Genomic DNA, 12,400 nt, shown 5'->3' on the forward strand with positions numbered 1-12,400 from the left:
GCTCCTTCTAAGTCTCCTTTGCTGATTCCACTTCCCTGAGGTTTGTCCTTGGCCCTCTTTCCCCTCCTTTTACACTCACTCCCTTTGGTGATCTCGGCTAGCCCTATGGCTTTGGAATACTATCTATGTGCAAATGATATCCAAATCTCTCCCTGGAATTCTAGATTCATCTAACTGCCCGACTAGCAGCTCACTTTGAACATGTCCAAAAACAGACTCCTAAGATCATCTTAGAAACCATCACCACCAGCTAAAAACCTACAAGTCATTCCTGACTCTTTCTCTCAAGCCCCGCATCCACTCCACCCTAGTCCTCTCAGTGCTGCTTCTGAAAAATATATATCCTGAATCCAACCATTTCTCACGGATCCACTGCTATTGTCCTCATCCCAGCCAACTTTTCTCACTTGGATTATTGCAAAAGCCTTCTAACTGATCTCTCAGCTCTCTCTCTTGCTCCCCAAGTGATCAACATCGAAACCTTCCCATGGCTACCCACCACACTCAGAATAAAATCCATCTCCTTATCTTGGCCTTCAGTCTTTGCTCCTCTCTCCAACCCCATTTCTACCATTCTACTCTCACTTGTCACGTTCAGAGATATGCAACCTGTCCAGCACCCCACCTCCTCTAATATCTCCCCTTGCCTTGCACACTATACTTGCTGTTGCCTCTGCTGGAACATGCTCCACTTCAACAGGCATGTGCTTACCTTCTTTTTATTCAGGTTTTGACTCACTGTCTTCTAGTCAGACAGGCCACCCAATCTCAAGTAGGCTCTCCAGCCACTGTCATGCCACCCTCTTCTAATTCTCAGAATTACACTCAGCACCTATCTAATATTCTTCTGTGTATTTATTTACTTATTTATTTATTCTTGAGATGGAGTCTCACTCTATCACCCAGGCTGGAGTGCAGTGGCTCAATCACAGCTCAATGCAACCTCTGCCTCCCGAGTTCGAGTGATTCTCCTGCACCGGCATCCCGAGTAGCTGGAATTACAGGCACCCACCACCACGCCCAGCTATCTTTTTTTTTTTTTTTTTGAAATGGAGTCTTGGTCTGTTGCCCAGGCTGAAGTGTAGTGACGCAATCTCGGCTCACTGCAACTTCTGCCTCCTGGGTTCAAGCAATTCTCCTGCCTCAGCCTCCCGAATAGCTGGGATTACAGGTGCCCGCCACTACGCCCAGCTAATGTTTGTATTTGTAGTAGAGACAGGGTTTCACCATGTTGGCCAGGCTGGTCTCAAACTTCTGACCTCAGGCGATTCCCTGGTCTCAGCCTCCCAAAGTGCTGGGATTACAGGTGTGAGCCACTGCGCCTGGCCTCTACTGTGTGTTTATTATTTTTGTTTACTGTGTCTCTTGCTGACTAGAATATATGCTCCCTGAGATCAAGGACCTTGTCTGTTTTGTTCACCTCTATATCCCCAGTACCTAGAACAATGCACAAAAACATGGAGGTGCTCAGTAAGTAGCTGTTAAGTGAATGAATGAATGAGTGAATGAATGAAAATAACAATCTGGGGAAGAGAAAGTGAGGTAGGCTGTGGGGAGCTCTATCTGGGGTATGGGGTTCAGGCTGATACTGGAGGAATCAGGATAGAAGACTTCTCTAGTGGTTCAAGGATTTTCTAGTGGTTAAGGATTCAGTCTGGGGAGGAGGTATCTCAGCCTAGAGATCCAAATTTGAGAGGTGGAAAATTTGGGGTCCAGTCTAGGGTGCTCAATTTGGAGGTTCTTTTGGGAGGTTCATTCTGGGTAGTGGCTGATGGACATGGAGGAAAGCTCTAAATCTGGAGGATGGAAAATTGATGAGCCAGGGCTCTCTCTGGGGAGCTCAGCTGTGGAGATTCTGTGATGTGGGTTTGGCCTGAGGGGTCAGTCTGGCCTCTCAGCGTGGTGGCTCAGTCCCTGAAGTTTCAGGCTCAGTTTCTCTTCTCATTTGGTAAAATTTCATTTGAGGGTGAGTCTAGGGGTCAGCCTTGGGGTCTCGATCTAGGAAATGGATGAGTTCCTTTAGGGGATCATAATAGGCATGCTCTTCAAACTCTGGGCTTCCAGTTGGGAAGTTCAGGTTGGGGGTCTCCTTCTGAATGTTCTCTTCGGGTATTCGGGCAGGGGTCTCAACTTGGAGGGCCCTGCCTGAATACCCGAAGAGAACATTCAGAAGGAGGATCTCATCCTGGGGTCTCACTTCAGAACCTCAACGTGGGCCTTTCAGTTTGGAGATCCTCCTCTGGGATCTCAATCATGAGGCAATGGAAGGCTGACCCTGTGAATTAAGTCTTGGGGTCCTGCCTCAGAGGTCTGGCCTAGAGCTATCAGTGTGGAGGAGTAGGAAGGGGCCTGGGTGCACACACTCACTTTGGGCATCCTTGCTGTCCGGGGAGCCGTGGGGCAGCTTTAACAGATAGTCCTTGAGAAGAAGCTCATAGCGGGGGATGCGCTGCACAGGCTCCAGCATGTGGTGCTGCAATGTCAGGTTGCCACAGGCTTCCTCCTTCTGTGACAGGCAGAAGCAGAGGGGCTCAGATCTGGCTGCAGATCCCCCACCACGTCCCTGCAGACCTCTCCTCCCCCAGTCTGCTCCCTCCAGCTTGACCACTTACCTGCACCTCATGGATGATGACTTTAAACTGGGTGGAACGCTCTGTCCAGGTGTTGACCAGCTCCACAGCCCGGTCAAAGTTCTTCACATACTCACCATACATCTTGAGGAAGGGGGCCAGTTTCTGCAGGATGTCTCCAATGCGTGGGTAGCGGTCCCTGGGGTGGAATTAGGGGCTGATGTGGTCCTGCTGCTCTTTGCCCCCAGAATCTTCCCCCACAGGTCTCCAGATACCTTTCATCTCAGTTCTAGAAACCTACTTCTCAGCTAGTCTGCTCCTTCAGAAATGCTGCTTACATTACAGGCCAATGAGGCCAAGAGGCTCAGCTTGACTTCAGACCACAGCCTGGGATGCCACCTGCCTCAATTCTGCCCTGCCCGAGTGCTGGTTGGAGTACCCACCCTGAGACCTTACTGCCAGGACCACTTCATATACTGATTATCAATTGTGTGCTGGGTGATGCTGGGGACACAGAAATGAGTCACACCCATTTGAGCCCTGAGAGGGTCATCATCTGGTAGGTAAGACAAAGAGACCAGGCCTGGTCCTACTCCTCATTGGTCAGTCTGGTGCAGGAGCAAAGCAAACCAGACCTGGTCCCAGCCCTTAGGGTTCACAGACTCGTGGGGAAATATAGGAACCAGGCTTCATGCTGGCCCTCTGTGGTCACAGTCTGGTGAGGGGGACACACTTGACTCTGTAGGTGTGGAGAATCTGTAGGTATGGGGAATGTGGACATGATTTTAAGCAGGGAGAGACACGGTCTGACTGCTGTTTAGAAAGACCATTCTGGCAAATGGTGTGGACTCTAAAGGCTGGATTGGAAGAAGGCCTGGAGCCTGGGAGGCTGCCTGTAAATCTTGCCCTTCTACCTGAGGACTCAGCTTAGGCATCACCTTCTCCCTGAATCCTTCTGTAATCTCCAAGCTAGGCTTGGTCCATTTGTCTGGATTCCCACAGCCTCCCATTCTCTGCTCTATCATAGCACTGTAAAAATAAAAAAGGCTCACGTCCATTGAGCACTTATTGTATACACCTGGTACTGTTTTTTTGTTTGTTTGCTTTTTGTTTTTTTTTTTTTTTTTTTGAGACGGAGTCTTGCTCTGTTGCCCGGGCGGTGGTGCTTGCGGTTGATCTCAGCTCACTGCAAGCTCCACCTCCCGGGTTCACATCATTCTCCTGCCTCAGCCTCCCCAGTAGCTGGGACTACAGGCGTCTGCCACCACGCCCGGCTAATTTTTTGTATTTTTAGTAGAGACTGGGTTTCACCGTGTTAGCCAGGATGGTCTCGATCTCTTGATCTCGTGATCCGCCTGCCTCGGCCTCCCAAAGTGCTGGGATTACAGGCATGAGCCACCATGCCTGGCCTATACCGGTACTGTTCTAAGGTCTTTTATGTATTAAGTTATTTAATCCTTAAAACAACCCTACAAGGTAGGCCGTTATTATTTTCCCCCATTTTATAGATGAGGAAACTGAGGCACAGCAACTTAAGAAACTTGCTCAAAGTTAGCAAGTGGCACAGCTGGAATTTGAACTCAGCCAATTTGGCTCCTAACCTGATACCCCTATAGGCTATGCTATTGTGTTGTAATTTTCTGAGTTCTGGTCTCTGTTCCACATCAGACTGGGAAGTCCGGGAAGGCAGAGCTTGGGCCTGATTCTTTTTTCTTTTTCTTTTTTTTTTTTAAGAGTCTAGCTCTATCACCTAGGCTGGAGTGCAATGGTGCAATTTTGGGTCACCACACCTCTGCCTCCCGAGTTCAAGTGATTCTTGTGCCTCAGCCTCCCGAGTAGCTGGGACTACAGGCGCGTGCCATCACGCCAGGGTAATTTTTAATATTTTTAGTAGAGACAGGGTTTTGCCATGTTGGCCAGGCTGTTCTCGAACTCCTGACCTCAGGTGATTCACCTGCCTCAGCTTCCCAAAGTGCTGGGATGACACCGTGCCCGGCTCTGATTCTTTTTTCAAAAGTCACTAAGAGGAAGAGCAAGCAGAAATGAAGTCTTGTGTACACTTCTGGGTCTGGGCTCAGCAGGCAGGTGGACAGGGGAGTGGGCAGTCTAGGTCTAGGGCCCCTCACCATTCCTCCATGCGCTTCTCTAGCTCAGGCAGCAGGAACTGCTGGTGGAAGCAATAGATGGAGCAGATGTTAGAGAAGATGCCGTGGACAACGTCGGCCGGGAAGGAACTGCGGTTCCGAGCTTCTTCCAGCAGCCGGGCACAGAACACCTGTGGGGCAGGGCAGAAGCACTCAGCCCAGCTGGGCCTGGGGCTTGGCTGGTGAAGGGGCAGCTTATGGGTGAGGGCAGTATTTGTGGGGAGGCTTGTGGAGCTTTGGGATCAGCATTGGTCTTGAGACTGAGGAGACAGGGAATGGGGTTAGAATTATATATTGGGGAGATGGATTTCAAGTTATTCCAGCAGTCCCTGGCTTTGGCCCCCACACTTGTGCTTGATCCTGGCAGAGCAAGTATTGTGGCTGAGATCTAACTCAAGTGCGAGGGTGCCTTCTGAAGAAATGTTAGGCTGCCCAGGCACAGAAAGGGGTCCCTGCTGCCAAGAGTTAGGCTTTGGAACAATTAGAAGTCAGGATCAAGGTCAGGCTTAGAATTAGATTCAGGGTCAGAGAGAAAGTTGGAATTAGATCCGTTTATTTAATGAATATTTTTGAGTGTCTGCTGTGTGCGAGGCACTGTCATAGAGGGTAAGATAGAGCAGTGAACAAAGATAAAAATCTCTACTCTCAGGGATTCTAGTGGATTTGGGATCTGGAATAGGGCTAGGGTTAGAATGAAGTTCACAGCTAGGGATAAATTCAGGATCTGGGTCCGAGTCAGTACTAGTGTCAGGTCACAGTCAGGGCCGGTATACCTGCCCAGCATTAGGAGTGAGGGTTGGTATCAGGATCAAGCTTGGGGCATAATCAGAGTTGGCTTCAGGGACAAGTTGACTTCAAGGTCAGAGAGGAGTCTTACCGCCTCTAAATTCTGGCCACAATGGTGGGATTGAACTCAGGCCCTATCACTTCCTCCTTGAAATGCACCTACAAGGTTCTGGGGCCCTGGTACCCGCAAGGGGTCACTCACCTGATCCAGGAGATGAAGCCTGGAAACATAGGCCTTCTCAGTTTGCAGGAGCTCATTGGCAATGTGAAACACCTTTTGCTGCACAGTCAACTGGAAAGGAGAAACAGTAACCCCTGATCCATCATCCTCTATCCCAACCCTCACCCAAACCCCCAGAATTCTTAAAACAGTTCCCATGCCACTCTAAGCCTAATACCACCCTAAGATAACCTTGACCCCCATATCCAGATCTGTAAGTCCTTCAGCTTCATCCCTGACTCCCCAGTCTACCATAAAGCCTACCCCTCCATTCTGATGACATGCACTCCCTCACTCAACAACTCATTCACCCACTCTCTCTATTCTGACTCAGCAGAGTGTAGTGGTTAAGCATGTGGGATGGTAAGTCAGACTTCCTGGGTTCAAATCCTAAGCTCTGCCATTCACTAGCTTGCATAAGTTCTTTAACAGCTCTGTATTTAGGACGCCTCACCCATAAATACAGATAATAATAGGATCTATTTAACGTAGAGGCTGGCAAGAAACAAAACCAAAATAATAATAGTACCGAAGTCTATTGATAATGGAGACAATTAGATAATTTAATATAAATAAAACACAGCAGACTACAGATTAAATGGTGTATAAATGTTAATTAATCATTTATTCACCTATGCAGTACACTATCAGCAAGGGCTTGCTGAGTACCTCGGGTGTGAGAAAAGCACAAAAGTATAAGAACGTATAAAACTCATTGCCTGTTGGCCCAGTTTCCTATTCGTTAGATATATTTGTTGACTACCTGCCATGCTGGCAGTCCCTGGCTTTGGCCCCCACACTTCAGCTTGGTCCTAGCAGAGCAAGTATTGTGGCTGAGATCTAACTCAAGTGCAAGGGTGCCTTCTGAAGAAATGTTAGGCTGCCCAGGCACAGAAAGGGGTCCTTGCTGCCAAGAGCCTTCATCTGCACAACCTCAGGCCCCTGCAGGGCTCTAGCTCTTGTGCCCCTCCTCCAGCTGTTGAAAAGTCTTTATGGATGTAAGAGACTTTCCGTTTTACAAATAAGGAAACTGAGGCTTATGGTAGGGGAGCGGAGGGGGAAAAGACTTGCCCAGTGTCACAGAGCTTGGAAACAAGGTCTTATTTCAAGAAATACTGAGCTAGGGGAAGAATCAAGCATAAAAGGCTCCCAGGTTCTCCACATGGTCCTGCCTCTCAGTGAACACAGGTCAGTACCTCCACAGACTCCTGTCTCTCCATCAGGGGCACTGGGATTTCTCTGTCCTTCTCTTCCTCCTCCTCCTCGTCGTCCTCCTCCTCCAGGTCACTGTCAACCTCTTGGGAGCCAGGCCGGTGGGGGTCGGCCAAGGCAACAGGCACACTAGCCAGGGCAGCAGGCCCAGGGCAGAGGCTGTGGCTGGGGGGCCCGTCATCACTGACGAAGCAGGTCTCCTCGCTGTTGGATGGCGAGCTGATGCTATCAATGCCGCTGTCCCGGTTGGGCACCTTCTCGCCGTCCCGGGGCCCAGGAGCCAGCAGGAACAGGCAGCGGGAGGCCTCACCCTCTAGGAGCTGGGGCACTGGTGGCTGCGAGGGTGGCTGTGGCAACATGGCTGGCTCTGGGGGACCTGGGCTGGGGCCAGGGGCTGGCCTATCCGAGGCGACAATCACAGGCTCCCTGAGGTGGGTGGTGGACACACATGGAGGCAGGGTATGAGCTTGACTGAGAGGCCTCTCCTGACTATCCTTTCCTGTCCCAGGCTCCCCGTTTCTCCTAGAGGGTGCCCTAGGGACCAGACTCACCTTTCAAACTTCTCAATCAGTGAGGATACTGCTGCAGAACTGGGGCTGGCCTCTGCTCTGGGGGCCAGGCCTTTGGCCACTCGGGGGTCGGCAGGCAGTGGGCGTGATGGTGGAGGGGGGATGGGCTCCAATGGGGGTGGCATCCGGGGCATCTGCAGGTAGCTGGGCTTTGGGGGCACTGGAGAGATGAATGGGGAAGAGAGAAGGGAGACATCAGTGAGCTGGATTTGAGCCTGGCTAATATGGTGAAACCCCATCTTTACTAAAAATACAAAAATTAGCTGGGCATGGTGGCACGTGCCTATAGTCCCAGCTACTTGGGAGGCTGAGGCAGGAGAATTGCTTGAACTCAGGAGGCAGAGGCTGCAGTGAGCCAAGATCATGCCACTGCACTCCAGCCTGGGTGACAGAGTGAGATTCTGTCTCAAAAAAAAAAAAAAGCTGGATTTGGAGGTGGCTGGCTATCATGGCCAGGCCACAACCCCCTCCACAAACCACAATCTGCTCCTTTGCCTGAGGTAGACACAAAGGGGCTGAGGTGAGATCACAGTATGCACACATTAGCCTCAGGCCACAGCCCTCTGTGCACTAGGTAGGTAGCACTGTCCCCGGAGCACGGTGCCTCCCTATCCTTCTAACAAACCCTCTTCTCTGCCACTGGCTAACTTCTCCCCTCCTCTGTCCCCTCCCCTGGGCCACTTCTCTGCTCTTTTCCGGGACCACTTACCCTGTGGCTTTGGGCCCGGTGCCCGCTTCAGTGGTGAAGGACGCTGGCTAGGGGTTTCGGTGGGGGGGCCTGGGTCTGAGCGAAGCCTCTGGGGACCTTCTGGATGAGGCTCTAGGCTCTGGCCAGGGTCAAGGGACAAACTTTTAACCAGGATCCGGTTTCCCTGGTGCAGCCCTGCAGGAAGAGAGAAAATGGGTGTGAAGTAACTGACTTTAACCCAAAGGGGAATGGGGTTAAAGTTGAGACTGGCATGTCTTAGCAGCTATCTGGGGTATTGGGTTTCTCTGAGCCCCTTTCCTGGCCACAGTGTTTTTCTGGGAAGCCCCTATCCTAGCCCTCAGATGGAGAGCCAGACCCAGGGCTGGGGCTGGCTGTTTTCATCAACAGATAAGAATTCTTTGTGACTAGTGCATTGATTCCATGTATGTCAGCAGGCAGTATTACTAGTGAGTTTAACCAGGCTGGGGGTGGCTGTGAGCACCCTGAACTTTATATATGCGTTTGCGGCCCTTGTTTATACAGCCACATAGGTATGCTGAGTATAAACCATTCTTCAACATTTTTGTTAAGGCTCTGACAATATCTAGACTTTCTTGTTTACAATTTTGTGCAGCTAAGTATGCTTAAAAATGATGAAATTGTGTTTCATGAGCAAGTTTTGCTTCTTGAAATCCCAACTTCTGGCTGGGCACAGTGGCTCATGCCTGTAATCCCAGCACTTTGGGAAGCCAAGAAGGGAGGATTGCTTGAGCTCAGGAATTCGAGATGAGTTTGGGCAACAAAGTGAGACTCTGTCTCTACAAAAAATATAGAAGTTAGCTGGGCATGGTGGTGTGCACCTGTATTCCCAGCTACTTGGGAGGCTGAGGTGGGAGGATCAGTTGAGCCTGGGAGGTGGAGGTTCCAGGGAGCTGAGATCACCCCACGGCACTCCAGCCTGGACAAAAAAGAAAAAGGCCGCCCAAGAAAAAAAAAAAAAAAAAAAAAGAAGAAGAAGAAGAAGAAAAATGAAAACAAAATCCCAACTTCTCAGCAATCTGTATTACCCTCCTCAACTTCCACATCTACACAGACCCACACACATCTTCCACCCCTGCCACACACACACGTGCAGCATCCAGAGTTCAGGTCACAGAAATAACTTTAAATCAAGCAGCCAGTTCGGAAAAAGGGGAGGCCTTTTTGTACTGTCCCTCTTCCCTCATTGTATGTCCCCTAAAGCCACCTCTATCTTTGGCTCTAGAGGAGATGATGGTCATGCTTAGGATTTGGTCTGGGAGGCAGTGAGGGATCCCCCACCCCAGGGATGGCATGCCCCAAAGAAAGGAATGTGGGGCTCATGTGATCCTGGCTGGGCGGGGGGCTGTGGGAGTGCCTCAAATGATAGAGAAGTCAGGTGGGGCCAGAGAGGAGTGGGAAAGGCCTTGGATGCTAGGCTGACATCCATCCTGTAGCAGAAGGGAGCCACAAAAACCCCTTGCAGAGGGAGAGATGGAGGCAAACAGGTGTGAGGACAAGAGAGTAGTAGTCAAGAGCTCCCGGAGGTACCACCATCACATGATGTAGGTTATGCTGTGTCATAGCCACATGGCCTCCCACTCACAGCCACAGAGGGTCTGTTAGCCTATATCACACACAGTCTCATAAATGACTAGTCACAAATGGGCCCACTCAGTCACAGAAACACTTGGTGATATTTACACCATTTCACCCAACTGTAGGTGATCGCCCTCCTGAAAAAAAAATAGCAATACAACAATAAAATTATATCAATAAAACCCAATACAGTATAGCAACTATTTACATGGCATTTACATTGTATTAGGTATTCTAATTAATCTGGCGATGATTTAAAGTATACAGGAAGGGTCAGGTGCGGTGGCTCACACCTGTAATCCCAGCACTTTGGGAGGCTGAGGCGGGCGGTTCACTTGAGGTCAGGAGTTCAAGACCAGCCTGACCAACATGGCAAAACTCTGGATCACGAGATCAGGAGTTCAAGACCAGCCTGGCCAACATGGTGAAACCCCGTCTCTACTAAAAATACAAAAATTAGCTGGGCGTGGTGGTGGATGCCTGTAATTCCAGCTACTCGGGAGGCTGAGGCAGGAGAATCGCTAGAACCAGGGAGGTGGAGGTTGCAGTGAGCCGAGATCACGCCACTGCACTCCAGCCTGGGTGATAGAGACTCCATCTCAAAAAAAGAAAAACAAAGTATACAGGAAGATACACATAGTTTATATGCAAATAACATGCCATTTTATATAAGGGACTTGAGTGTTGGTGACTTTGATATCTTCAGGCCGTCCTGGAACCAATTCCCCATGGAGACCAAGGGACAAATGTCATTTACTATGTCATACTCATCTAACAAACACATCCACAGTGTCCCTGGGTCTTAGCCTTAGGCCCAGGAATACACACACCTGTGGGACACTTGCCACCTCCTAAACAGTCACTATGTCACATGCAAACTCTGTTGTGAACACACACACACACACACACAAAGACCTCTGCACCCTCCCTTCCAGGGTCACACAGGCAGAAAGAGTCACAGGGGATTTTAGGTCTCCCAGTCCCGGAGGGAAGAAATAGCCCAACCCACAGGGTTCCTTCCAGCAGCTTCCCTAGGCCCCTGACCTCACCCCTGGCTACATCCCAGCCAGGTCCACCCCAGGGGATTCAGATCAGGGTCCTTTCCCAGCACTGAGGGAACAGGGTGCCCCAGGCCCCAGGCCGAGCGTCCCTCCCCAACTCTGTACCTTGCTTTGGGTGTCGTTCCTCACTTCCTTCCCCACTTAAGCTGGCAGGGCCTGGCCAGAATGGAGGAGGCGCTCCTCTCCGCTCAGCTGTGCCGCTTACCCTGCCCTGCTCAGCACATCCTGGCCTGGTCTTGCCCTGCCCTCCCCCTAGGCGTGGGGGTGAGGAAGATGAATCACCTGGAGGGTGGCACAGGCAGAGACGTGGTTAGAGAGACACATGGCCAGAGCAAGGGAGAGAGATAGAGAGAAGCTGACAGGGCCAGAGATGCAGTGAGTAAAGCCAGGTACCATGCCATGCAGAGACCCCTCCTCAGACATATACACATATAGGTGCCAGGGTCCCTGGTGGCCCTGGTCTGCCTCCTTGGGCCTGGAGGAGCCCACCTGTCTCCACACCTCAACGCAGGCAGGCCTCTCTGGGCAAGCCCTCCTACCCTATCTGTAGCAAAGCAGCAGGGCCCCTGGATAAGGCCGCTCTCCTCCTGCTCCAGTGCTGGTCCTCGGGATGGAGTGACCATACATGCCACTCTCCATGGCCCTGCCCTAGCCCACCCACTGCTCCCTCCTCACCCATCTCACCTGAGAGCCCACAGACAGGCCTGCCTCTCCATTCTCTGCCTCCTTGCAGGCAGCCCTGCAGGAAGAGGAGGCCAAATGAAATGCAAAGATTCCCTGGAGTCCCAGGTGAGAGGAACAGAGATTGTCAGCCCAGTTTCTAGTAAGGAGATGGGGTCAGAGAGAGATGCAGTGACTTGCCCAGGGTCGCAGAGCAAATCAATGAATGGCACACTTTCTGGCAGACTGGTCATGGACTGGATTCCTTCTTATTGACCCCACTCTCCAAGGTGAAGCTGGAAAAGAGGGGAACCAGGAGGGGCAGGGTGGACCCAAGGGCTTCAGAAAGTCACAAACTGCAGTGTAGCTAGTGAGAGGGACACCCCTCAACCCTGTCCACAGGGAATTGAATAGGGGTCCAGTTTAGGAGCCTAGGCCTGACCAAGAACCAGGCTAGGTTTCACTGAGCAGGGGAAGGTTCAAGATCCCTCCCTCTTGTTTCAGAACTCCCTCTCCCTTGTCTCTCTGCCTACATTTCCCTGTCTCCTGTTTTCCCTCGGTGGCCTCCTTGGCTCCAAGTCTTGCTCCTTCCAGGTGGCTGAATGAACTTTCTTACAGTCCAGCTCAGATCATGCCACCTACCTGCACAAGAACCTTCTGTAACTCCCCACTGTCCATGGGAAAATAGAAACTTCTCAGCTAGGCCGGGCGCGGTGGCTCATGCCTTTATTCCAACACTTTGGGAGGCTGAGGTGGGTGGATCACCTGAGGTTGGGAGTTCGAGACCAGCCTGACCAACATGGAGAAACCCGATCTCTACTAAAAATACAAAATTAGCTGGGCGTGGTGGCGCATGCCTGTAATACCAGCTAC

The 12,400-nt window shown here is 51.0% G+C and overlaps 1 protein-coding gene across 1 annotated transcript; it reads right to left on the reverse strand.

Moving 5' to 3' along the window:
- Window positions 1-1,972: 1,972 nt before the first annotated feature.
- Window positions 1,973-8,378, reverse strand: FGD1 (FYVE, RhoGEF and PH domain containing 1). The gene is made up of 8 exons (XM_026450630.1): window positions 8,211-8,378; window positions 7,484-7,661; window positions 6,917-7,358; window positions 5,703-5,792; window positions 4,697-4,845; window positions 2,613-2,769; window positions 2,368-2,506; window positions 1,973-2,145 (listed from the first exon to the last, which is right to left on the reverse strand). Exons 2-8 carry the CDS (start codon window positions 7,633-7,635, stop codon window positions 1,973-1,975), a joined length of 1,302 nt encoding a protein of 433 aa, XP_026306415.1. The 5' UTR covers window positions 7,636-7,661; window positions 8,211-8,378.
- Window positions 8,379-12,400: the final 4,022 nt, after the last annotated feature.

Source organism: Piliocolobus tephrosceles, unplaced genomic scaffold (assembly GCF_002776525.5).
Source record: "Piliocolobus tephrosceles isolate RC106 unplaced genomic scaffold, ASM277652v3 unscaffolded_23092, whole genome shotgun sequence".
NCBI classification, from domain to species: Eukaryota; Metazoa; Chordata; class Mammalia; order Primates; family Cercopithecidae; genus Piliocolobus; species Piliocolobus tephrosceles.

Excerpts from the sequence above, each read along its gene's own strand:
- FGD1 (XM_026450630.1), bottom strand. The coding sequence starts at position 7,635 with ATGCCCCGGATGCCACCCCCATTGGAGCCCATCCCCCCTCCACCATCA. Across the intron at positions 4,846-5,702 it reads GGCTTCATCTCCTGGATCAG|GTGTTCTGTGCCCGGCTGCT; the intron begins GTGAGTGACCCC and ends CCTGCCCCACAG. Across the intron at positions 2,770-4,696 it reads GAGAAGCGCATGGAGGAATG|GGACCGCTACCCACGCATTG; the intron begins GTGAGGGGCCCT and ends ATTCCACCCCAG.